The 27,683-nt window shown below is 43.9% G+C and overlaps 1 protein-coding gene across 1 annotated transcript in view; it reads left to right on the plus strand.

Moving 5' to 3' along the window:
- The first annotated feature begins 1,988 nt into the window (after positions 1-1,988).
- Positions 1,989-27,683, plus strand: part of LOC145349797 (uncharacterized) — a 43,263-nt gene continuing 17,568 nt past the window's right edge. Inside the window, exons 1-6 of the mRNA XM_080198342.1 lie at positions 1,989-2,214; positions 4,128-4,223; positions 8,246-8,386; positions 13,346-13,495; positions 15,565-15,579; positions 23,410-23,628. Coding sequence (XP_080054468.1) covers positions 2,164-2,214; positions 4,128-4,223; positions 8,246-8,386; positions 13,346-13,495; positions 15,565-15,579; positions 23,410-23,628 — 672 coding nt within the window. The 5' untranslated portion in view covers positions 1,989-2,163. The remainder of the gene's footprint in view (positions 2,215-4,127; positions 4,224-8,245; positions 8,387-13,345; positions 13,496-15,564; positions 15,580-23,409; positions 23,629-27,683) is intronic.

A 27,683-nucleotide genomic window follows, 5' to 3' on the forward strand; every position in this document is an offset into this window, starting at 1 on the left:
TTCCAACATTTTGATTTTTGCTTTGTCATCAGCCCATTTTTTACTCGAGACTGAGACTTGTTCAATTGATCCAGCCAATTGGTGAACCAAGAGAATTCCAATTTTCTTAGTTCTGTCTTTCTTTTCCTTTTCCAACCATTTTTGTTGTCGGTCTAATGGATGAGATGAGGCCCACCCCCCTTTCTCATCTGTTTAATGAATCTGTCCCTTTCAGTCATATATTCCTCTATCAGAGATCCTGGGGATCCCCACTGTCCTTGTGATCCCGCCATAACACAGCTAAGTTTGTACTCACCAACTGGAGTCTTCTATTCTCCCATCTCGCTCTCCCACTCCTAGGCTGCACTTATTAGAGTCCAGAAAAACCTGTCAGGGGTGAGCAGTGCCCCCCGTGCCACCACTTACACCAGTAAACTTACACTATTAAACTTAAGCCAGCTTTTCCTTCAACTCCGGCGATCACTGACAGTCTCTTTCTCATTCACGTCTGAACATCACACTCCAGGCATCTTTCTTAAGTCTTTTACACCCACTTCAAATTCCTGACCATCGCGTGAAGATTTCCCCTCTTAACAACCAGTCTAAGACTGGTGTTTTAAAGACACATGTCTCCTTGTCCATATATGTTCAGTTCAGACCTCTTTCACACTCTCTGACTCTCAGCACAGACCCTCATCACAGATGTTTCCCCACTGGAGTTTGGCTCGTCCTATTAAGTTCGGTGATCTATTCCAGTACCCAGATTGTGGCCATTCAGTTTAAGCCCGCAAACAAATCCCGGGTTTCAGCACCAAAATGTTGTAGGTAAAATAATACCTCTGAGACTGTTAATGAGTCAAAATACAGTGGTTTTTATTTCAAAGCTCTGGCGTTTATTCCAGAGCTTTGGGAGAAACTGGTTCCTCACAATGGACTACCAGACCTCTCCTAAACACAAACACAAATGGGCATTTATACATTGAGCTCCAGCTGTAATCATGACTCAAAGTTCCAATTCCAGCCAGACCTCCAGGTCTTCCCTCTCTGGTCACGAATTAGCTTCAGAGTTGACCAGAGATTACTATCCAGCAGGCAGCTACAGTCATGACACGTGCTTAATCCGGTCACGATTCAAAACCCTCTGCAGCAGTACCGGCATCTCTGTCTTTGAAGTTACTTGTGCGATCGCGGCAGTCCCAACAGGACCCTTCCTGTCAAAAGCCGGTATCGTAAACTACCATCTGTGTAATGATGTCCAACTAACACCAAATAGGTAAGATTTGCAAAGTCTACAAAATAACAGCCACATTAAGCTATCTGTCTTTATAAAAATGAGAGTTAAAGCATGTAAGACATGAACAAATAACTTATATTACTGCCAGGAGCAGTATAAGCTTGAGAAAATCAGTCATGATGAATGGTTATGTTTGTGACATATTCTAGGTACAAAATCCATTAACCCTTTCCCTACTTCAGTGAGGGAGACTCTGCAGTTCAGGTAAAAGGAGGGGGTACCTGGACCGGAATTCATAGAATCCCTACAGTGCAGAAGAGGTCATTCTGCATTGACTCCCTGACAGAGTATCTTACCCAGGCTCTCTCCCCCACTTTATCCCTGTAATCCCATACATTTACTATCCAGCAAGCCTATGCATCTTTGGATGTGAAGGGACAATTTACCATGGCCGATCCACTTAATCTACACATCTTTGGGCACTAAGAGGCAATTTAGTACGGCCAACCCACCGAACCTGCACACCTTTGGACACTAAGGGGCAATTTAGCATGGCTAATCCATCTAATCTACGCATTTTTCGGACTGCAGGAGAAAACCCATGCAGACACGGGGAGAATGTGCAAACTCCATACAGTCACCCAGTTCTCCACAGATCTCCAGCCATTCATGCTCCACCACTGCTACCAGCGAGGATGGAGAATTTGGTGTTCAGCCAAAATTCCATTCACTTTAGCGGAATGGGAGTATCTCAGCCACGGGCGAAGTAGGAGAATCCGGCCCCAGATTTTGCAAGAGCAAGATTCCAAGTTACTGCTAGAGTGTCAGGGTGTTTTTAAAGGTTTATCTGTGTTTCTAATTCTTCATTTCATTTTTCCTGTTGTTATTATTCTGATCTTTCCCACGTTGGCAAGCTTCAAGTGCCTTCAACATTTCAAGCCACCTCAAGAATGGATACTGACATAGAGAGCCATCCTCCAGATCTCGGACTGCAGACAAAAGTGAGTGTCACCCCGTAACGTGATCAATGTCAACTCTAAGTGTGGAGCCAACTCTTAAATGGAAAATCATTTTCCTGCGTACAAATAGGCTGCAGCATTTCCTCCATTATGGCAGTGGCTACATTTCACAAATATTTCTCAAGCTGGGAAGGACTTTGGGATATCCGGAGGTTCAGAGAGATGTGTAAAGTTACTGGGATAGGGCAAAGGGAAGGGCCAGAATGATTGCTCCTCCAGACAATCTCGATGGCCTCTTTCTGCTCTTTCTGTGGTTCAAAGTGAAAATTATTCATGTTTGCCTTGGATTGTTGAGGACTCTGTGGAATATCCTGAATTATTCATTCTCTAAAGTGAAAGAGAATTCCAGAAACAAAAACTTTAGAACAGCCCTTCACAAAGTTTTAACTGAATTAAACTAGGAATTCTCCTGTTCCATTATTACCGCTCTGTAGTTCAGTGTAAAACTCTTTCAGAATTAAAAAGAGATTGAAAGTCCTACAATGAACAGAGTTCTGTTATCCAGTATTCTGCAGTACAGTATGTGTGTTGTAGTGTTATACTGAGAGTGGAATATGCAGAATGTATTTAAAATCTCCAAGGACAAACTGGATTTTACCAGCCCCCTACAGATAGGTGAGGGTGAAACAGAGGAGACATGGCGAGGGAAGATGAGGGGAAGTGGCAGAGCTCCAGTTGCCTTTCCCATCCTCATTGTATTTTATCAGCTGCACATGTGCCCTGTACTGTGTCAGAGACCAGTTGGTGAATCCTGGCAACTTCCCTGGAGTATCAGTGGAGTGAGGAACCTTCTAATCCGACATTCTATAGATCGGGGAGGGGGGGCTCCCCCGCCCTAGTGGTAATGGCAGCCCATGTAGTTCCTGCCCTCACCAATACTTCCACAAGCTGTGGCCTGCCTGACCAATGCTGGCAACCCCAGATCCCACTCCTCTCATTGAAGGGGCAGTGTCCCCTCAATGAGAGCAAACAGCTTGTGGGGGTATTGGTGAGGGCAGGGACTACATAGTCCCTACTGTAGGGGACTGGTAAAATCCAGTTTGTCCTTGGAGACTTTAAATACATTCTGCATATTCCACCCTCACTATAACACCTGACATACTGTACTGGAGAACACTGGATAATAGAACTCTGTTCATCGTAGGACTTTCAATCTCTTTTTAATTCTGAAAGAGTTTTACACTGAACTACAGAGCGGTAATAATGGAACAGGAGAATTCCTAGTTTAATTCAGTTAAAACTTTGTGAAGGGTTGTTCTGAAGTTTTTGTTTCTGGAATTCTCTTTCACTTTAGAGATGTCAGCTGAGTGCAGTCCCAGCAGTGGCCACCACCCCTGAGGTGCTGCTGAGCTGGAAAGCTGTGAGGCCTTCAGCTCCTGGAGGCAACTCTAGTCTTTATAGGGACTAGATGACAAATAGCTTAATGCCAAATGGGCCACATATTTGGCTGGGTGTCCCATCAATGACTGAGGCAAGGTTGCTCCTGATCACCACTGGGACACTTGCCACCTGGACCGTATTCCAGCCTAAGAGTGAATTGGGACACCTTTCAGTGACACTACTGAACAGAATCTATGACGTAAAGTGAGCTGAAAGGTTCATAAAGTGCAGAATCTGTCCAACTAACACAATGCTAGCTGTTTCTGGCCCCTGTAAATGGGATGGCAATGAACAGTCTGTATAAGGATGGGGTCTCACCAAATTAAGCTTATTGGCACCACAGAAAGACTCAGAGAAAGGGTGTTATGGTAACGGTGGATATGCCAGCATGCTAGATTTTGTGAGTGAGAACTCCCTCTATTTGATTTCTACCAAGAAGGTGAAATGTCAGAAGATGACACCAAGTGAGCGTTCTAGGGAAGATTCTTATCCACATTTGACGCTTCCTATTGCAGCTTTCTTCTCCAGAGACGACAAAGCCGCTGGATGAAGAACATGGAAAGGCTGAAGAATTGGATGCAAAAGTGATCTCCAAAAGCATTCGAAGTGTGGTAAGTATGTAAGTATTGTAGACTGAACAATTGTTGTGATAGTGAAGAAATTTAGTTTCAAATTGTTGAATTCCTATAGAAATGATGAATGTGAATATTCGCATGTACAACACCTCACTGGGGAAAATTCACAATGTAACAGAGAGATACATCTGTTTCACATGATATTAACAAGCAGATCCATCCATTTAATTGAACTCTTGCTGTGCTGCTGATAAGCACATGGTTAAATTTGCAAAAAGTATCCTGAACACAATAGTGGAGAATTTCAACTCCTTCAATTAACTGGAATAGAATGAGTGTGAAAGCCACAGAGGGAGCAAAACTCTTCAAATTCATTCAGGAAAACCTTTTTACAGTCAGTATGTGACAAGTCCAAAAAGTGAGTGGGTGTTTCTTAATTTAATAGATGGGAGTGAAGCTGGGCAGATGGAAGGTGTATTGATTGGGGAGCACTTTGATACATCACAATTAGGTGTAGGGTAGTTCTGGTGACGCAGAAAGCTATTTGATTTGATTTATTATTGTCCCATGCATTGGGATACAGTGAAAAGTATTGTTTCTTGCGTACTAAACAGACAAAGCATACTGTTCATAAAGTACATAGGAGAGAAGGAAAGAAGGTGCAAAATGTATTGTTGCAGTCACAGCTAGGGTGCAGAGAAAGATCAACATAATGCGAGATAGGTCCATTCAAAAGTCTGATGGCAGCAAGGAAGAAGTTGTTCTTGAGTCGTTTGGTACATGACCTCAGACTTTTGTACCTTTTTCCCGATGGAAAAAGGTGGAAGAGAGAACGTCCAGGATGTGTGGGGTCCTTGATTATGCTGGCTGCTTTTCTGAGGCAATGGGAAGTATAGACGAAGTCAGTGGATGGGAGGCTGATTTGCGTGATGGATCATGCTACGTTCACCAACCTTTGTAGTTTCTTGCGGTCTTGGTCAGAGCAAGAGCCATACCAAGCTGTGATACATCTGGAAAGAATGCTTTCTATGGTGCATTTGTAAAAATTGGTCTGAGTCAAAGTGGATATGTCATATTTCCTTAGCCTCCGGGACCAGAAATTGATGTTCTCAATTATGGGCAGCATGGTACCACGATGGTTAGCACTGCTACCTCACAGCTCCAGAGACCTGGGTTTGATTCCTGGCTTGCATCACTGTGTGCAGTTTGCACGTTCTCTCACGTTCTTGCGTGAGTTTCCTCCGGGTGTTCTGGTTTCCTCCCACAGCCCAAAAATGTGCAGGTGAGGTCAATTGGCCATGCTAAAATGCCTCTTAGTGTCCCAGAATGCATAGGTTAGAGAGATTAGCGGGGTAAATGTGTGGGGTTACGGGGATAAGGCCAAGGTGGGATTGCTGTCGGTGGAGACTTGTTGGACCAAATGGCCGCCTCCTGCACTGGAGGAATTCTATTATTGCATTTTATAAGGGAAAAGATAATTTTACAAAACTGGAATGTGATTTAACTGAAGTGGACTGAATCAGCTACTTGTGAGAAATTCTAATGCCAGATCGGCGGGCGGCAGTCGAGGAATAAATAGTGAGGGTTCAGAACCAACATATTCCCTTAAAGAAAATGCATGTAACGGACAAATCCAAAGCCCCTGTGTGCCAGGGAATTTCAAGGAGAGAATAAAGGAAGTGGGTGAAGCTTATGATGAATACTGAGGTCTCAATGCAGAAAATGCTCAATGTAGAACAGCCAGAGGAGAATGAGAAGAGTAGGGGTGAAATTAAAAATAAAGAAGTTAGGAAAGCAAAGGGAGAGTACGGAAAAAGTATTGGCAACTAAAATGAAGGAAATGTTTGATAGGTAAAGAGCATGAGGTTAACTGAAGAAAGAATGAGGGAGGGCAGGAGGGCAACCTGAGTGTGGCGATAGAGGGTGTTGATATGGATCTGAATAAATATTTTGTTTATTAATACAAAAGAGAAGAAGGATATAGACTTTGGGTGGAATTTTCTGGTCGCACTCACCCCTAGACTGGAAAATCCCACCTGACATGAATGGAACTTTGCATGGTCCACCCCCCGCCCGCTACGATTTCTGTGTGGTGGCGGTGGCGGTGGCGGCAGCGGCCGTCATCGTCGTCGGCCAGGAAAACTCCTCCCATTGTATCAGAGGAATATGAAATATCAGGTTAAAATAGCACAGTGAGAGAGGAATTTTAACATCTTTGAAAGTAGGTACGACTCCAGATCCAGGTGACATGCATCCTCAGCTGTTGAGAGGAAACAATAGTGGAGGCACAGATCATCATTTACCAACCTCTGATCACAGAATCATAGAATCTACAATGCAGAAGGAGGCCATTTGGGCCATTGAGCCTACACTGACAACAATCCCACCCAGGTCCTATCCCCATAATACCACATATTTACCCTCCTAGTCCCCTGACACTAAGGGGCAATACATCATGGACAATCAACCTAACCTGCACATCTTTGGAGTGTGGTAGCAAACTGGAGCACCCAAAGGAAACCCACACAGACATGGGGAGAATATACAAACTCTACACAGCCAGTGACCCGAGACTGGAATCGAACGCGGGTCACTGGTGCTGTGAAGCAGCAATGCTACCGTGCCACCTAGGTATGGTGCCTCTAGACTAGAGTACAGTTAATGTGGTACCATTCTTGGGCAGTATGGTGGCACAGTGACTAGTATTGCTGCCCCTCAGCACCACGATCCTGGGTTCCTGCCTTGGATCACTGTGTGGGTTTCCTCCAGGTGTTCTGGTTTCTTCCCACATTCCAAAGATGTGCGGGTTAGGTTGATTGGCCATGCTAAATTGCCCCTTAGTGTCAGGAGGTTAGCAGAGTAAATAAGTGGTGTTAAGTGCCTGAATGGGATTGTGGTTAGTGCAGACTTGATGGGCCAAATGGCTTCCTTCTGCACTGTAGTGAATCCATGGTTCTTCAAAAAGGGAGAAAGTGATGGAGCAAATAGTTACAGGCCAATAGACTTTAGAATAAATGTTCACTAAATCTTAACTCCAAGTTAAATCAGGAATATGGCTGCATAGTGGTTAGCACTGCTGTCTCACAGCGTCAGGGACCTGGGTTCAATTCTGCCCTTGAGTGACTGGCTGTGTGGAGTCTGCACATTCTCTCCATGTCTGCATGGTGGTATATAAACACAGATCATGTAAGGGGTTGTAGTGAGGATGGAATGTACAGAATGTGTTGCAAACCAGCTTCCCATCCATTGACTCTGTCTACATTCCCAGCTGCCTCAGAAAAGCAGTCAACATAATCAAGGACCCCATGCACCCTGGACATAGTCTCCTCTGTCAGAAAAAACATACAAAAGTCTGTGAACATGTACCAACCAACTCAAGGACAGCTTCTTCCCTGTTGCCATCAGACTTTTGAATAGACCTATCTCGCATTAAGTTAATCTTTCTCTACACGCTAGCTATGACTAAAAACACTATATTCTGCATTCTCGCCTTTCTTTCTCTTTGAATGGTATACTTTGTCTGTATAGCTCACAAGAAATAATACTTTTTACTGTATGTTAATACATGTGACAATAATAAATCAAATTAAATCAAAACCCTCTAAGGAAAAGCTCCAAGTGTAAATTGAGGCACTTCCCAGGGACTCTGACTAGTAGAATCCATTGAGTGCAATGAGCTGGCAGGTCTGCAAAGTACAGAGTTTGACAGTTCTTCCTGGCAGTCAGTGTTGTCTCCAGTACACAGTCAGCTGTTCCTGGTCCCTATCAGGTGGGATAACAGTGAACAATCTGAGATAATTGTAGAAGGATAAAGTCTCACTAAACAAACCCTGGGATCACTAAAAGACTGGGAGGAAAGATATCAGGATAACATCTGGTACAGATTTCCCATCTGATGGTTGACCTGGCAACCTGGGTTTAACAAGAGGGAGTTACCCCTGTGTTGGTGTCCTGCCAGTAGGATGGCACTTATGGGGGAGCCCTGGATACATGGGAGATAGGTCTGCGTACAGATTTACCCAAATTTGAGACTTATCATTTGATTCTTTGTATTGCAGCATTCTGAGCCGACACTTGACCAATCTGAAACAACTCCAGACGCGCCCTGGTTCCCGAGGGTGGATGATGCCAGGCTTCACCAGAGCAGTGAAATTCCGGAATTGAGTAACAGCTTTCTAACAAGGAGTCAACCAGTCCCTGTAAGTCTGTATTATACTGTTAAATTATAAAGAGAAACACTGTAGTTAAATAATTTTATACAGAAAGGAAGTGTTAGAGTCCTGAGTTATTTACACATCTGGTGTTCTTTCTCAGTGATGAAAACAAACTTTGGTACCTTTTATAGAGTCATAGATGTTTACAGCATGGAAACAGGCCCTTCGGCCCAGCTTGTCCATGCCGCCTTTTTTTTAAAACCCCTAAACTAATCCCAATTGTCTACATTTGGCCCATAGCCCTCTATCTTACCCATGTAACTGTCTAAATGCTTTCTAAAAGATAAAATTGTACCCACCTCTACAACTACTTCTGACAGCTTATTCCAGGCACTTACCATCCTCTGTGTGAAAAAATGCCCTTCTGGACACTTTTGTATCTCTCCTCTCTCACCTTAAACGTATGCCCTCTAGTTTTAGACTCCTCTACTTTTGGGAAAAGATACTGGCTATCTAGCTGATCTGTGCCCCTCGTTATTTTATAGACCTCTATAAGGTAATCCCTCAGCCTTCTACGCTCCAGAGGAAAAAGGTCCCAGTCTATCCAGCTTCTCCTTATAACTCAAACCATAAAGTCCCAGTAGCATCCTACTAAATCTTTTCTGCACTCTTCCTACTTTAATAATATCCTTTCTATAATAGGGTGACAGAACGGCACACAGTATTCCAAGCGTGGCCTCACCAATGTCTTGTACAACTTCAATAAGATGTCCCAACCCCAGTATTCAATGTTCTGACCAATGAAACCAAGCATGCTTAATGCCCTCTTCACTACTCTGTCCACCTGTGACTCCACTTTCAAGGAGCTATGAACATGTACCCCTAAATCTCTTTGTTCTATAACTCTTCCCAACACCCTACCATTAACTGAGTAACTCCTGCCCTGGTTCAATCTACCAAAATGCATCACCTCGCATTTATCTAAAGTAAACTCCACCTGCCATTTGTCAGCTCACTGCCCCAACTGATCAAGATCCCATTGCAATTGGAGAAAACTTTTTTCACTATCCACTACACCACCAATCTTGGTGTCAACTGCAAACTTACCAACCATGCCTCCTACATTCTCATCTAAATCGTTAATATAAATGTCAAATAACAGTGGACCCAGCACTGATCCCTGAGGCACACTGCTGGTCACAGGCCTCTAGTTTGAAAAACAACCCTCTACAACCACCTTTTGTCAAGAAGCCAATTTTGTATCCATTTAGATAGCTCACCCTGGATCCCGTGAGATTTAATCTTATGCAACAAACTACCATGCGGTACCTTATTAAAGGCCTTGCTAAAGTCCATGTAGACAACATCAACTGCACTGCCCTCATCTACCTTCGCCTATTTAAAACAGAGATGGGGGTAAACTTTTTCTCTGAGTCCAGAATTTTAGAATTCTCTTCAAAAGGTGGTGGAAGCAAAATCTTTGAATATTTTTAAGGCAGAGGTGGATAGATTCTTGATAATCAAAGAAGTGATAGGTTATCAGGAATGCAAATTTGAGGTTATTACTGGATCAGCCATGATCTGGGGAGACGGTGGTACTTTCATTGGATTAGTAATTTAGCAGACCCAGGATAGTGCTCTGGGAACTTGGGTTCGATCCCACCCTTGGCAGATGGTGAAAAATGAATTCAATTTTTAAAAGCCTGGAATTAAAAGTCCGATGATGACCACAAAACCATTGCTGATGTAAAAACCCATCAGGTTCACTAATGTCCTTTAGGGAAGGAAATCTGCTGACCTTATCTAGTCTGGCCTGCATGAGATCCAGACCCACAGCAATGTGGTTCACTCTTGGATGCCCTCGGAAGTGGCCTAGCAAGCCATTCAGTTCAAGGGCAATTAAGGTTGGGCAATAATTATTAGCCCAGCCAGCAATGCCCACATCAAAGAGGGCATAGTTTTAGGAGTTTCAGAGGGGATTTGAGAAAAACAATTTCACTCAGTAGGTGGTGGGAATCTGAAATGCACTGCCTTGGAAGGTCAGAAATTTTACAGCCTTTAAAAAGTATTTGAATGAGCACTTGAAATATCGTAAATTCAAAAATATGGGACAAGTGCTGGAAAATGGGATTAGCGCGCCTTTAGTGATAGTTGCTGTTGGTGCAGCCTTGATGGGCCAAAGGGCCTTTGCTGTGCTATATGACTCTGACTGTTGATGTGTGCTCCAGTACTACAGTGGGTTTATACAAGAATGGCACAGTGGTTAGCACTGCTGCCTCACAGTGTCAGGGACCCAGGTTCAACCCCGGCCCCGGGTGACCTCCTGTGTGGAGTTTCCATGTTCTCCCTGTGTCTGCGTGGATTTGCTCTGGGTTTCTCCCACAGTGCAAAGATGTGTAGGCCAGGCAGATTGGCCATGCCAAATTACTCCTTAGTGTCAGGAGGATTAGCAGGGCAAATGTGCGGAGCATGGGAATAGGGCCTGGGTGGGATTGTTGTCAGTATGGGTTCGATGAGCCAAATGGCCTCCTTCTGCACTGAAGGATCTCTATGATTCTATGATACACAGCAAGATCCCACAAATAGCAATGAGGTAAAAGACTTCATTGACCTGTTGTAACCACTACTTACAATTGGCTGCCTGAATGTCACTATTTCATTTCTGGAATATTTTGTGCTGCCTCATTATGTCAACACTTTTTTTTTGACAAACGATTGAGGGAACAAAACATCATTATGGGATGACTCAGAGGCTTTTTGGAAAAAGAAATGAAAGATGAAATAATGTTGAGGCATCATACATTGCAATAAATGTAGCAGATTCAGGATTTTACCTAGAATATCAGACAGAACAGGGCAAGAGAAGGCCAATTAGCCTATTTGGCCCACGTCCCACAGCCTACCCACTCATTTAATATCCTTGCACAACCCAGGTACATTCTAGCCTTTCATGGACTCTATCCATCCATTTGATCTTCTCCCACATGAAGGAATCCAATAAATTAAATTGTTATTTTCTAATAAAATATTATTTATTATTTTTTATTTAAATTTTGTTTTATTTGTTCATAGGATATGGCCGTTGATGGCTGGACCAGCATTTATTGCCCATTTCTAATTGCCCTTGAGCTGGGTGGTTTGCTTGGCTGTTTCAGAGTGTAATTAAGAGTCAACCACATTGCAGTGGCTCTGCAGTCACATGTAGGCCAGACCAGGTTTGGGTGGCAGATTTACTTCTCTAAAGGACATTAGTGAACCATGACAACGGTCTCGTGGTCATCACTAGACTTTCAATTCCAGATTTGTATTGAATTCAAATTTCACCTTTGGATTTGAACCCGAGTCCACAGAGCATTGCCCTGGGTCTCAGGATTACTTGTCCAGTGACAATACCACTACGCCGCTGCCTCCCCTATAACTGACTGTACTTGTAAAAAAATTGCATTATTACGCTAAATGTTATAGTACGCTATGAAAAACAGCTGAGAGGTGATATGTTGGGAATGGTATTCTCGGCCTTCATTGATGAAGGTGTTAGAAGATAAACTCGAGTGGAAATCTAGCAGAGGATGCAAGTAAACCTGCTTCTCTGTGAGAAATATAAGATGAACGCCTTTGCAGAATTCCACACATCTATATAGAGGGCAGAGAAAACAATGGTGCCTTGAGTCCTAGACAAGACACCAGGGTGCTAAGGACACTGCATTTTGCTTGCTTTGACCAGATACTGGTATTGAAGTATTTATGATCTGATTGCAGTACGTGTGTTGGGAAACCAGAGATCTGTAGAGTTTGCCCTAGATCGACAAGCAAATAAGTAAATTACATCTATCTGAATGGGACCATTAGAACTGTGACAAGGTAGAATGATTGACTTGCGTCAGCCTCCTTGGCTGTAAAAGGAAAGTACAAGAAGAGACTCCCTGAGTACTGAGATTGCAGGTCTTTGATGTGTCACATTCTAGCTCTTGGGGTTAAAGGGATCAAGGGATATGGGCGGGGTGGGGGATTGGGCTCAGGGTATTGAATTTGATGACCAGCCATGGTCATAATGAATGGCGTAGCAAGCTCGAAGGGCCGAATGGCCTATTCCTGATTCTGTTTTCTATGACTGGGGCTCCTTCAGCGAGCAATAAAGTGGACGATGCATTTCCACCTAGGCCATAAGGTCTGGCAGCATCTGTGGAGAGAGAAACAGAGTTAATATTTCAAGTCCATCTTCAAAACTAAAGTGAGAGGTAGAAATGTGATGAACTATTTAGTAGGAGGAGGTGGGACAGAATGGAAGATCAGGAAGGAAAACATTGAAACTAGAAGCAGGAGGAGATCATATAGCTGTTCGAGGGGGCAGATGGTCCTGTGAGGAGGGATGGAGTTGTGTTGGGGCCTGGCGAGGGAGCCACAAAACAAAAAGTGGGGGAGGGGGCAAGATGTCACGATGGAGAGAAAAGTTCACAGTCTAAAGCTGTGAATGCTCTTTTACTTTGATAGTCCTGCTCAAGGGTGACAAGGCGGCACAGTCGTGAGCACTGCGACCTTGCCAGGGCAATTGGGTGTGATTCCCGGCTTGGTCACTGTCTGTGTGGGGACTGCACGTTCTCCCCATATCTGCGTGGGTTTACTCCAGGTGCTCTGGTTTCCTTCTATAGTTTGAAAGAGGTGCTGGTTAGTCACATTGACCATGTTAAATTCTCCCTCAGTGTATCCAAATAGGTGCCAGAGTGTGGTGACTTGGGGATTTCCATAGTAACTTCATTGCAGTGTTAGTGTAAGCCTTATTTGTGACACTAACAAATAAAGTTAAAACTGTTTCAGCAATGTGCACCAAGGCTCTGATAAGCACCAAGTTTTTTGATGTGATAGTTTCCTTTGTGTTTCAGTTGCAAAGGTAAAATAATACTATGTGAACAAGAGCCCCAGAGACATTTGGAGTGATGTAAGTTTGTGACTGTGTGTATGCGAAACTTCATCTCCAGTTAATTTCTGACATCCATTATGTTGCAGCTTCAATCTCTCAACTTTGAGGCATCTGATATGAACTTAAAGTTTCCTAAGATCGGGATACAGCAATCTGCAGAACAGGATGAAGCCAGAGGACATGGAAACTTGGTAGAGCTTGAAGAAAGCTCCATCTACCGCAGTGCCTCATATATAGTAAGTCTGAAGCCTACTGCGAAACTGGTAAACTTAAGCAATGGGCAAAATAGAAAGGGATGGAAATAACTGATGCATCAGCTAACTCTAAAGAGGATCAAACCCTTATTGTGAATTAATTGTTTTGTACACTGGTTTGTACACTGATAAATGGGGATGGCATGGTGACACAGTGGTTAATACTGCTGCCTTACAATGCCAGGGACACTAAGGAAATTTGACACGTCAGACATGACTCTCACCAACTTTTACAGATGCACCATTGAAAGCATTCTTTTTGGTTGTATCGCAGCTTGGTATGCCTCCTGCTGTGACCAAGACTGTGCAAGAAACTGTGTATTCATTAAGACAGAAACACAATTGGTGTTGTGGGAAAATTTGAAGGAGGCCAATTGTATCTTAACTTAGACAATTTAAAACTTGCAAGGCAAATATCTCTGTGCAAATTTTAACAAATCTCTAACAAATTTATTTTACGTAAAAACAAACCTAAAGCCGACCAGAGACTTCCAAAGGATTAAACAGCTCTGGGAGTAGAGTTACAGAACCACTCCCAGTGGAATGTCTGCAGAGGGATCTAGATAGGCTGAGCGAGTGGGCGAGGACCTGGCAGATGGAATACAATGTTGGCAAGTGTGATGTTATCCACTTTGGTGGGAATAATGGTAGGAAGGACTACTACTTACATGGCGAAAAGCTGCAGCATGCTACGGTGCAGAGGGACCTGGGGGTCCTTGTGCATGAGTTGCAAAAACCCAGCCTGCAGGTGCAGCAGGTGGTCAGGAAGGCAAATGGGATGCTGGCCTTCATAGCGAGGGGGATTGAATATAAAAGTAGGGAGGTCTTGCTGCAACTGTACAGGGCACTGGTGAGGCTGCAGCTGGAGTACTGTGTGCAGTTTTGGCCGCCGCACTTGCGCAAGGATATTTTGGCCTTGGAGGGAGTGCAGAGGAGGTTCACTAGGCTGATACCGGAATTGAGGGGGTTGAGCTTTGAGGAGAGGCTGAATAAACTGGGCTTGTACTCGTTAGAGTTTAGAAGGATGAGGGGAGATCTCATTGAGATGTATAAGATGATGAAAGGGATGGATAGGGTAGAGGTGGAGAGGTTCTTCCCACTCAGAAAGGACAGCAGGACTAGAGGGCACAGCCTCAATATAAGGGGGGGGGTGCAGTTTAGAACGGAGTTGAGGAGGAACTTCTTCACTCAAAGGGTGGTGAATCTCTGGAATTCTCTGCCCGTTGAAGTGGTTGAGGCTGCCTCGCTAAATATTTTTAAGACGCGGGTTGATGGGTTTTTGGTAGGCAAGGGGATTAAGGGTTATGGGGAGAAAGCGGGAAAGTGGAACTGAGCCACTTCAGATCAGCCATGATCTTATTGAATGGCGGGGCAGGCTCGAAGGGCCAGATTGCCTACTCCTGCTCCTATTTCTTATGTTCTTACTCTGAAAGATCTGCCATACGTAATCAAATACAGATCAATTATAATTTTTTTCTGATCAATAATTCTGTCTTTCATTAGCTTAAAATCAATTTCATTTAACAGTCATACATCAATACAAATTTCTGTCAAGTACCTCAGCCAACCATATGATACTTAATAGCATGGGGATATTTTATGAATCCAACAGACGTGGTCTCTTCTTGGTCTTAACTATATCCCTGTTGCCTGGTAATGGCAGACACTACCATAAGGTCAAAGTGAACATCCCACCACTCACTGCCAAGATGAATAGACATGTGTTCCTGCATCCAGGGACATAACTATCCTTGTGTCTGGGCAGTGAATGTACCTATTCATTAATGTTGCAAAATACATTCCTGATATGATTGCTGCTGACCAGCTGGTTCCTAGACCTCTGGATTTAAACTATTGACATTTACTACTACATTTACTATGGTAATTCTGCTTGGCTGAAGTAAACAATAAATTTAAAATATCGACATGTATGTTTTAAAAACATATCTACTTGTCCTGATTCACTTACTGCATTCATTTATGTGTAAACTGTTTGTGTTAGCTTGCCTAATGATCACTTAACTCTTTACTGATCCTTTGTTCTCTTAAAGACATTGGTAGTGGAGGTGAGTGGAGCGTAATCCCGGCTAAGAGACCAGTATTAGCACGCCAGTTCTCTAGTAGGGAGATTAACACGTGCATATTGATTTTCCAATTACCAGCCTCCCAATGGCTTCCCCAACCAATCGCCAGCCCTGACCTCCCCAGTGACCAGCCCAATGTCCCCATGGCTAGCCCTGATTACTCCCTACCACAACCAATCAGCCACCCCCAGAAGACCCCACCTCTTTGGCACTGTCCTGTGCCCAATGGGCAGTGCCAGAATGCCTGGTGGGCAGTGCCAGAGTACCAGGTTGACACTGCCCTCAGCGGCGAGGCCTTCACACCTAGTCCTGTTGCTTTAATCCCTGCTGTTGGAAACCTCCCACAGTGGCCTTGGAAACATTAGCGAGTCCAGATGATACTGTCCCGGGGTTGCTGACGAGATGCAAGTCACTCTTTGCATATTGTAATCAGCATTGTGCTGTTTCCTGGCATGAGGCTGATTATATCATAAAAAATAACCCTGTCAGCCCTCCCGCTGGTATTTCCCAGCCCACTGCGCTACTCAAGCAACTCTTTTCCTTCAGGTCCTTATCCAATTCCCCTTTTTAAAGCTGTGATTGACCCTTTCCCCACCACATTCTCAGATTGTGCATTCCGGATTGTAAATATTAGCACAAGTTTTTTTTTACATGTTTTTGGATCTTTTGCCAGTTACCTTAAATTAATGTGTCCCAGATCCCTCATGATTTTGAACATCTCTATCAAATATCCTCTTGACCTTCTCTTTTCCAGAGAGAACAATCTTGGCTTCTCCAGTGAAGTTCCTCACCCTTGGAAACTATTCCCATGCATCCTTCCTGCACTTAAAGCCTCCTCATGCTTCCTAGCAGGTGATGCCCAGAATCGGGCACAGTGCCCCAATTGAGATTGAACTGGTTTTATTAATGCTCATAATAATTTCCTCACTTTTGGAGTCTCTGTATGGCAAACAATGAGAGCTATGCTGCTGCTAAGACTATTATAGAATGCTTGAACAGCTTCCTAAGCAATGTTTCCATTGCTCGGAACCTTCTGGAGGATATTTGAAGTATTTGATTTATCGTATTTTAATTTGTGGTAATATGCTGCCTACTGCTAATAGTTGGCCATTACGAGGAGTAGGAAGGCAAGACACGGGCGGCACAGTGGTTAGTGCTGTTGCCTTTCTAAGTGCCAGAGTTCAGCAGATTGGAAAACCGCAAATATGACACCACTGTTTAGAAAAGGAGGTAGACAAAAGACGGATAACTAAAGGCCAGTTAGTTTAACTTCTGTAGTAGGGAAAATGCTTGAACTTATCAAGGAAGAAACAGCGAGACATCTGGATAGAAATTGTCCCATTGGGGAGACACAGCATGAAAGGCGGGTCATGTTTATCTAATTTAGTGGAGTTCTTTGAGAACATTACGAGCGCAGTGGATAATGGGGGATCAGTGGATAATGGTGAACCGGTGGATATGGTGTATCTGGATTTCCAGTAACTAACAGAAAGGAAAGAGTGGGGGTAAATGGGTGTTTTTCTGGTTGGCAATCAGTGATTAATGGTGTACCTCAGGGATCAGTGTTGGGACTGCAACTGTGTACAATTTACATAGATGATTTAGAGATGGGGACTGATTGTAATGTATCGAAGTTTGCAGATGACACTAAGATGAGTGGCACAGCAAAGTGTGCAGAGGATGCTGAAAGTCTGCAGAGAAATATAGGTAGTTCAAATGAGTGGGCAAAGGTCTGGCAGATGGAGTACAACGTTGGTAAATGTGAGGTCATCCATTTGGTAGGAATAACAGACTATTATTTGGTAGGAATAACAGGACTATTATTCAAAGGGTGAAAAATTGCAGAGGGATCTGGATGTTTTTGTGCATGAATCATAAAAAGTTGGTTTGCAGGTGCTGCAGGTAGTTAAGAAGGCAAATGGAATTTTGTCCTTCATTGCTAGAAGGATAGAGTTTAAAAACAGGAAGGTTATGTTGCAGCTGTATAAGGTGTTGGTGAGGCCACATCTGGAGTACTGTGTACAGTTTTGATCTCCTTAATTGAGAAAGGATGTACTGGCACTGGAGAGGGTGCAGAGGAGATTCACTAGGTTGATTCCGGAGTTGAGAGAGTTGGTTTATGAGGAGAGACTGATTAGACTGGGATTATACTCATTGGAATTTAGAAGAATGAAGGGGGAGCATATAGAAACAAATAAAACAATGAAGGAAATAGATAATATAGAAGCAGGGAGGTTGTTTCCACTGGCGGATGAAACTAGAACTCGGGGGCATGGCCTGAACATAAGGGGGAGCAGATTTAGGACCGAGGTGAGAAAGAACTTCTTCACCCAAATGGTTGTGAATCTGTGGAATTCCCTGCCCAATGAAGCGATTGAGGCTACCTCATTGAATGTTTTTAAGGCAAGGAGAGATAGATTTTTTAAACAGTAAAGGAATTGGGAGTTATGTTGAGCAGATGGGTAAGTAGAACTGAGTCTGAGTCTATGAAAAGATCAGCCATGATCTTATTGAATGGCAAAGCAGGCTCGAGGGGCCAAATGACCTACTCCTGTTCCAAGTTCTTGTGTTCAATTCAGGCCTCAGGTGACTATCTATGTGGGGTTTGCCCATTCTCCCCATGTCTGCGTGGGTTTCCTCTGGGTGCTTCGATTTCCCCCCACAGTCCAAAGATGTGCAGATTACATGGATTGACCGTGCTAAATTGATCTAGTGTCAGGGGGATTAGCAGGATTATGGAGACAGGACCTGGGTGGGATTGTTGTTGGTACAGGCTTGATGGGCCAAATGGCCTTGTCTGCTCTAGGGAATTATATGAAATAGAGAAAGAGGAAGTGTAACAAGGAATAGAGGATCAAGAAAAGGAAGTGTTACTAGAACAAACTTTATGTGATGTTATAATTAATGAGTAATACCAAAAATCTCAGCCACCCTTCTCCATTCATCAGTATTCCCATATCCCTTTCCTTTCTTCAGTTACTGACCATCACGTTATTTTCATTCTGGCAGAACAATCAACCATCTGAAAATACACATTCTAATCCACAATTACAAATGCAAACATGATTTATTGTGCTAAGTGCCTAGAAATAGGAGTAGGCCATCTGGCCCTTCGAGCCTGCCCCGCCATTCAATAAGATCATGGCTGATCTGTCGTGGCTCAGCTCCACATTCCCGCCCTCTCCCCATAACCCTTAATCCCCTCTCTTATCAAAAACCCATCAACCCTCTTCTTAAAAATATTTAGCGAGGCAGCCTCCACCACTTCAACAGGCAGAGAATTCCAGAGATTCACCACCCTTTGAGTGAAGAAGTTCTTCCTCAACTCCATCCTAAACCACCCCCCCTTTATCTTGAGGCTGTGCCCCCTAGTCCTACTGTCCTTTCTGAGCGGGAAGAGCCTCTCCACCTCTATCCTATCCATCCCATTCATCATCTTATATGTCTCAATGAGATCTCCCCTCATTCTTCATACAAAGTGCCCTCTGCATCTCTCATGGCCTCCCTGCACTGATATCTCAGTCACTGTTCATTCCTTTTCTCCACTTGAACTCTTCCCCTAGCCTGAATTCTTTGACTTCCCCCATTGTGTAAAAAAGAAACTTCTACCTCACTTCACAAAATCTGAGAATTCATAAAATTGTTACAGTGCAGGAGGAGACCGTTGGGCTCATCAGCTTTCTGAATAAGCAATTTAGTTAGCACCATTCCCCTGCACAATCTTCCTTTTTGGACTAATGCTCCGATTCCCTTTTGATTGGAGCAACTGTACCTTGCTTCCACCACATCCTCAGACAGTGCTTTCCAGACCCTAACCACTTGCTGCATGGAAACATTTTATCTCACCTCATTTTTGCTGTTTTCTCCAATTATTTTAAGTCTGTGCCCTCTCATTCTCGATCCTTTTACGAGTGAGAACAGTTTCTCTCAGTCAATTCCATGTACAGGATGCGGAGATTGGATATACCCAGGATACTGAAAATGAAATCAAACACATTTGTTCAACTGCTGTGGACCTGAGGAGGAGACCATTCAGTCCCTCCAACCTGAGCCCCCAGTCATTTCATAGCTGATCTATACTTGAACTCCACTTGAGTGACCAATCTCAGTTTAAATTTGTGAAGCAGTTTGCACAAGAGAACACTTGTCTTGGGGCAATGAAAAGTATGATTGCAATAATTTTCCAAAGTCCAAAGATGTACAAGTTAGGTAGATTGGCCATGCTAAATTGCCGATTAGTGTCCCAAAATGTGTAGGTTAGAGGGATTAATGGGGTAAATATGTGGGGTTATGGGAATCGGGTCTGGATAAGATGCTCTTTTGGAGAGTCAGTGCAGACTTGATGGGCCAAATGGCCTGGTCCTGCATTGTAAGGATTCTGTGATTCAAATCTACGCTGTCCAAACCCTTCATGATGTGGAATACCACTGTCAAATCACTTCTCGTAACAACAGTTCCAACTTATCCCATCTGTCTTATGTTCCTACCTCCAGAACCATTCTTGGGCAAATTTGTGCACCGACACAAATGGCTTCACATCCTTCCTAAAGTGCGGTACCCAGAACTGGGTACAGTTCTCTAGCTGAGACACAACTATTGTCTTTTACATGTTTTGTATTTGATTTGATTTATTTTTGTCACATATATTGGCATACAGTGAAAAGTGATGTTTCTTGTGCACTACACAGACAAAGCATACTGTTCATAGTAGGTTCATTCAAAAGTCTGATGGCAGCAGGGAAGAAGCTGTTCTTGAATCAGTTGGTACGTGACCTCAGACTTTAGTATCTTTTTCTCCATGGAAGAAGGTGGAAGAAAGTATGTCTGGGGTGCATGGGGTCTGTGATTATGCTGGCTGCTTTTCCAAGGCAGCAGGAAGTGTAGACAGAGTCAGTAGGTGGCAGGCTGGTTTGCATGGTGAACTGGGCTTCATTCATGACCCTTCATAGTTTCTTGTAGTCTGGGCAGAGTCATACCAAGTGAGACAACCAAAAAGGATGTGTTCTACAGTGCATCTGTAAAAGTTGGTGAGAGTTGTTGCAGACATGCCAAATTTCCTTATTGTGCGCAACATTATGTTCAACATAACCTCTTTTATCTTGTACTCTGTGCCCCTCTCAGAAGGCAAAGATGGGACAACCAATAGCCAGAGCTCTCTAGATAACATGAGCGATAAAGACGAAGAAAAAAAAGTATGCTAATGGTAGTTGTCAGGTGGTTCATACAATGGAGATGTGGGCTCAGTATAGGATGTTCAGAGAGGATGTGAAAAGGGTCAATAAGAGATGAATCCTTGCCATGAGATTTGTCAAGCTCCTTCCTCTTTGATGCTTAAACAAGGAGCTGAAATGCACCTAACTGCCAACGGGAATCACGCTAACTTTCCTGCCATCCACCATGCTTACAAAGGAATCAAATTGATTCCCACAGTGGGTTCCCATGTAGCGGAATGGATGAGCCATGTAAATTACCACTGACTTAGGCAGGACTGGAAGATCCCACCAGCGGCCAATGGCAAGCTGCCTCCCTCACGGGAATGCTGTCTTGGCGGGGGGAGGGAGAGAGGCTGGAAAACTCTGACCTCAGAACCCGAATGGAAAATTCCACCCATTACCATTGTCTTCAATGTCTTGCCATCCTTTCATCTAGTCTGGCATCATGTACTCACTCCTCGACAGGTTACCATAAGAAACAGGTGCAGGAGTTGGCCATTCGGCCCTTTGAGCTTGTCCTACTATTCAACAACAGCATGGCTAACCTATCTCAGTTCCACGTTCCGACACAAGCCACATATCATTTAATTCCCTAAACACCCAAAAATCTATCCACTCCTATCTTGACTATACACAACATTTGACTATCCATAACATTCCCAAGGAGAGAATTCCAAAGATTTACAATCCTTTGAGTGAAGAAATTTCTCCTCATCTCAGTGTGAAATGGTCTGTAATTCATTCTGAAGCTATAACCCCCATGTTGGTAATCTTTCAACCAAGGGAAAATTTTCTCACCATGACAACTATCATCAATCTTTGTAAAGACCAACCTGATGCACAAATGTCCTTTAGGGAAGGAAATCTGTCGTCCTTACTCGGTCTGGCCTATCCCTGACTCCAGAGCCACAACAATGTGGTTGATTGTTAACTGCCCTCTGATAATGGCCAGCTCAAACAAATGGGAAACAAATGTTGACCGTTCCCATGATCTCTATATCCATGGAATTTTTTTAAAAGACTGTGCCCTTGTCCTCTAACATAGCACTTAAGGCCAAAGTCCACTGAAGACAAGAACATCCTTTCCACATTTCTGAACATGATGTAGAAAATAACCCAATGATTGCTTGCCCTGTTTCAGTCCCCAGTCTTTCTTTCTCTCTCTCTCTCCATCCTATGTCTGTCCACTGTTGACACTGAGATTCACCTTCCTCTGAATTATCAGATTTATTTTCTTCTATATTGTAAATAAGCTTTCCCCTTACTGGTTCACCCTGTTAAAATCAGAACCCTCATTCCCACCCTACACCAGCCTAGTTACACAAAGTGCTTCCCTTAGTGCTTCCTTGCAACAATATTCACGTTTTAAAAGCCAAACTGAGTAACATTTAATTGTGCGTCACTCCCAGATTATTTCCACTCTTTCCATAGTTGATGACCAGACAGTAGCCATTTAGTCTCGATTAAAAAAAAATAGAAAATGTTGTTATTTACCACTGAAAACTGACTAAGCTCCAATATCATGCACAATTCAACAGAGGCAAGGTCTGAGCAAAGGAAGTAATTTATGAAATTATGCATTTATCTAGTTAGTATTCCCTGTACTGAAAATGGTGACTCCATCTCGCTATCTGGAGAATCAGATATTTCAATAAATGTCAGCCATGAATCAACTGCCACGGAGTCAAAAGTCTGTGGAGTCAGGTTCCAGGGGCTTGAGGCCTATCCAGGCTGACACTCCTGTGCAGTACTACTGGAATGCTGCATGGTCAGGGATGATATTAATGTGATGTTAATCTAAGAATCTCTTTACCCTCTTGGGTGAACATATAAGAACCCATGGTATCATTTGGAAGAAGAGCAGGGAGTTCTCTGGCTAACTTGGACAATATTCACCAAAATCAGTAAGCAGACTGTATGGTGATTATCACAATGCTGCTTGTGGGAGCTTGCTGTACACAAATTGGCTGCTGTGCCTCCTCCATTGTAGCAGTGACGACTACACACAAATTACTTGGGTGGCTAAGATGCATTTTGAGAAATCCTGAGGCTAAGAAAAGGCATGGTGGCACCGTGGTTAGCACTGCTGCCTCACGGCGCCCAGGACCCAGATTTGATTCCCAGCTTGGGTCGCTGTTTGTGAGGAGTCTGCACGTTCTCCCTGTGTCTGCAGGAGTTTCCTCCGGGTGCTCCGGTTTCCTCCCACAATCCGAAAAAGACGTGCTGGTTAGGTGCAATGGCCATGCTAAATACGTGCTCAGTGTACCCAAAAAGGTACTGGAGATTGGCGGCTAGGGGATTTTCACAGTAACTTCATTGCAGTGTTAATATAAGCCTACTTGTGACAAAAATAAATAAATTTATAACTGCAAACCTTTCTTGCTGTCATTTGCTGCCCCACCATCTTTTTCATATTTTTGTGTCGAAGATAGAAAGTTTTAATCCCTGACACACGATGTGTACTAGATTGCACTAGTCTGCTTTACTCAATGTGGAATATGGTGCAGGAATTGGAATTCCTGTATCTATCAAAGTAGAAATTCCAGCAATTTTCCTGAATTATCATCATTGAATCCTTTCACTCTCTCTTTAACTATAGGAAAATCATGAAGGAGCTCTGCATGATTTGGAAGATAGTTTTCCTCAAGCACATTTTACTGATCAAGAGAGTGATTCAGTATCAAAACCATCCACAATATATTCCAGATACCAGCCTTCAAGAGAAGACACAAAGGGGTCTCACGTTGATGAAAGAGAGTTCAGGGACGGTTGGGGTGAGAGAGTAGACTCCCAGTACAAACGTGCAGACGCCCACAAGGTAAGGGCTTCATTTTATATTATTGCATGTTGCTGTGGTGCCTGACAGCCGAGAAGTATAGATCAAAAAGAGGAATAAAACTTGAAGGTCACAGAATCCCCTCCAAAGCAATGATGGCCCAAATAGAGTCATTTTTAGCACAGGAGGAGGCCATTCGGCCCATCATGTCCATGGGCTCCCCGTGGAGTTATCCAATTGGTTCCAGTGTTCACAGGCAGAATACAACCATTGGCAGAAGCCTTTACTATAGAAAGCTGCGGTATCTCTGTGTTTATTGGCTTTTCTGGTGGTCACCTCCATCAATCCATGCTGCCATCTTGTCTAACTTGGTGCCATCCACTTAGCCCAGGGAAAGCCATTTAAAGCCAGAATCCATGGATAAATATGCAGCCAATTGAATTACAGTATATATTGATAACAGGTTGATATGTTCCATGAGGGAACATGAGGGGTGGGTTTTGGAGGGGTGGGTGCTTCACACACAGTCATGAACATGCGAGAAGTCAAGTGGTTCCTGCCAGGTTCCAGACACCCTGGTATTTTTAAATGTTTTAGCTTCCTGCATGCAGCAACACCTCTCTCCTCTGGCCAGTGAAAACTCTTCCCATTATCTCCAATGCGATCAGCAAGAGTTAGATGTGAAGGCAGGAGAAGCACATCACTTCTCAACATAACTTGATAAACAGTGTCAGCGCTGGCAAGCCTCCACTGACTGTATTCACAAGAAAGTTAATCCAATGACAGGATTCTGAGAAAATTTAGATGACTGTCTCTTCCATTGAGATGGATTTTGGCATTTCACATCAGACAGCTGAGTTCATAGCACAGAGGGATGGGATGGAAGTCTCCATCGTGTGTGGACTGTAAAGGTTTTATGTCCATTGTTCAACTCTATCTAGTGCCTAGTGGGTACAACACCAACTGTGCATTCTTGGTGACCCCCTTGAGAGAGACCACAGCAAGGCTGGTATGGGAAATGTAGGTGGTCTGAGGTTCATTATTAAATCAGTGTGGAGTGAATTCTACTGTGTCATACTGTGGACTCTGACCTGGGAGTTCCAGATTCTCGCATTAAACTTCCTCATGTTTGTGCACTTTCAGATAAAATCAATCTTTAACTACCTTTAATATCCCTTGCTCGATCAATAGTAAATCACACAATCAAGTTCTAATCCCCAACACACACTTTGTACCTGATTACACTTGACTGCTTCACTCAGTGTGGGGAAATGGTGCCAGGTTTGGATTTCCTGTATCTGATAGAATAGAAATTCCAATAATTATTATTCCTCCACTGAATCCATTCCTTCCCTCTGTAAATATGCAAAGATTGAGCAAGAACTCTGCTCACAATCGACTAAGGAGATAATATGTGTGGTGGCGTGGCACTTTTAAGGACTGGGTGTTTGTGGGTCACATAACCCTCCCTCCAAGGAGGAAGCACGTAAACCATCGCTTATTGGGCATAAGGGCATGGACCCTGGTAGGGGAGAACCTTCATTGTGAGCGTGAGAGTCAGTGAGACTAGACCTACATCTGTACTGAGCTTGTTTGTATATAGTTTTAACTTTTCTTTAGTTAATCACCATTGTGGTCCAAGGCTTCCTCATGGTGAAATCTCATGGTGGAATAATAGGATTCCCCAGACATCTATTTCTGGTCCAGGCAGAGAAATAGGCCAGGAGCCCCCGCCCCCGCCCGCGCCCAGGAGCCCCTGCCCGCGCCCAGGAGCCCCCGCCCGCGCCCAGGAGCCCCCGCCCGCGCCCAGGAGCCCCCGCCCGCGCCCAGGAGCCTCCGCCCTCGCCCTCGCCCGCGCCCAGGAGTCTCCGTCCTCGCCCTCGCCCGCGCCCCGGAGCCTCCGTCCTCGCCCGCGCCCAGGAGTCTCCGTCCTCGCCCTCGCCCAATATCCTAGCTACCATGGTAGCAGTACAATTTTTAGTAGGGAATGCTTCTACCCACCTGGTGAACTTGTCTATAATAGCCAGACAATAGGTTTTGCCATGGGATTGTGGTAGTGGCCCTGTAACATTCATTTGCATATGTTCCCAGGGTCCCTTTAGTCGGGGCTGGTGTCCCATCTTAATTTTTATAGGTCAACCAGGCTTGTGTTGTGCGCCCACCACGCATCAATGACAATGCTGGGCTATGCCCCTTCCCATTTCTTTCCATCACCGTTCCTTTCCTATACTAGTTGACATGGCCTCTCTTTCCGAATGTGAGAATCAACGGTGTAGTTCCAAGAGGTGTTTTGTATGCATTCTGGTACCATTAACTTATCAAATCGTCTCCAAACGTTATCAGTCCCTTTGCTCACTCCCTGCGCTTCCCATTTCCCCTTTTCCTCTTTCGAGCTATCCTCATGTAAGTCCCGAATATCTATTTCATCTCCTGACTGTCCTGTTACTGCTGTTGGCAGCTCGCCAACTGCCTCCTGCTCTAAGGCTAATTGTGTTGTTCTGTCTGCAGCTTGCTTGCCTTTGAAATTTAACCAGTCTAGGTTATCTCTTCCTGGTGTGCTTTAATTTTTATTACTGTGGCTTCTTGGGGTTTCTCGCTAGCTTTTAGCAGTGCCTCGATCCTTTGTTGGTGTTTAATAGGACTTCCTCCCATGGTTACGAACCCCCTTCTACCCCATGCTGTCATATAGCTGTGTATTACCCCAAATGCATACCGGCTATCTATATATGTTTGCCATTTTGCCTTCAGATAATTCTCGTGCCTTTGTGAGTGCTACTAGTTCTGCTAATTGCACGGAGAGACCTCCCTCAATGCTTTCTGACCTTACTGTTTCTAATTTGTCATTTACTACTGCCCACCCTGTCCATGGTGATCCTTCACATATTTGCATGAACCATCTACAAAAAGGGTCTCCTCAGCTGTCGTTAAAGGTATATCCTTTATCCTACCTTCTACGCTCATATCTATATTCCCACAATTGTGTGGCTCTCCTGTGTCTAAAATTCCTTCTGCTGGGTTATCCCCTGAGTCCCTTATTTTATACCTGATTTTCTTGGAGGTAGGAGGACAGCTTCCCATTTAGCCCTTCTCTTGTTTGAGACGGACCTTAACTTTCCTGTGTTCAGCATTTCCACCAAGGTGTGTTTGGTGTGGAATATTACCTTTCCTGTCACTGTTATTGGCTCGCTAACCTAACCAGGCGGCACAATCCAAGGCGGCTATGCACCTTGGCAGTCTGGTGACTACCGGCCCTGTTGCTGTTGAATAGTAACCTATGGATCTCCTTTTATTGTCATAATCCTGTGTTAACACTGCGGAATAGAACCCTCCTTCATTACTACAATGTATGTGAAAGTCTTTATTGGAATCTGGTAATCCTAGTCCAGGGGTTGATATCAGTTCTGTTTTTAATTTGTTATAAGCCTCTTCCTGCTCGGGTCTCCATTCTACAGGGTTTAAAGCTAGTTTTTTTCCCTTTGACTGGTCTTTGTATAGGTTCTGCCAATTTTGCAAATCCCAGGATAAAACTTCGGCTATAGTTAAACAGTCCCTCTTATGATGGTGGGTTGCGGCATTTGTTGTACCGCCTTCTTTGGGTCTGTTGGCATTATTTTAAGCCCTTGGGATATTACATGTCCTAGGTACAGGACTTGTGTTTTCCTGACTTGTGCCTTTTTGGGGCTCATCTTTAACCCTGCAGTTTTCAGTTTGTTTAATACTAGATATAGTGTTTTCTGATGTCCTGACTTAGATATCTTAATAGCTTCAGAATCTACATATTGTAGGATCGTGCTACCCTCTGGCAGTTCTACCCTGCGCAGGACGTCACTCATTACTCGATGGAAGATAGCGGGTCTACGGAGCTATTGTGGAATCCGTGCGGTAGGCAGGGAATCCAAATGTACTGTTTGTCTCCCACTGTAAAGGTGAATTTGTCTTGGGATTCGGGATCCAAGGCTAGGGACCAGAATCCATTGGCTATATCCAATACCGTAAATATTTTATGCTCTGGTCTTAGTCCATTCAGGATTGTCGAGGGGCTTGCTACAATGGGGTGCAACTTGGACCTGACTTTATTGAGTCCAGTGTAATCCATG

This window comes from Carcharhinus amblyrhynchos, chromosome 11, assembly GCF_965287045.1.
Source record: "Carcharhinus amblyrhynchos chromosome 11, sCarAmb.v2.hapA, whole genome shotgun sequence".
Lineage (NCBI taxonomy): Eukaryota > Metazoa > Chordata > Chondrichthyes > Carcharhiniformes > Carcharhinidae > Carcharhinus > Carcharhinus amblyrhynchos.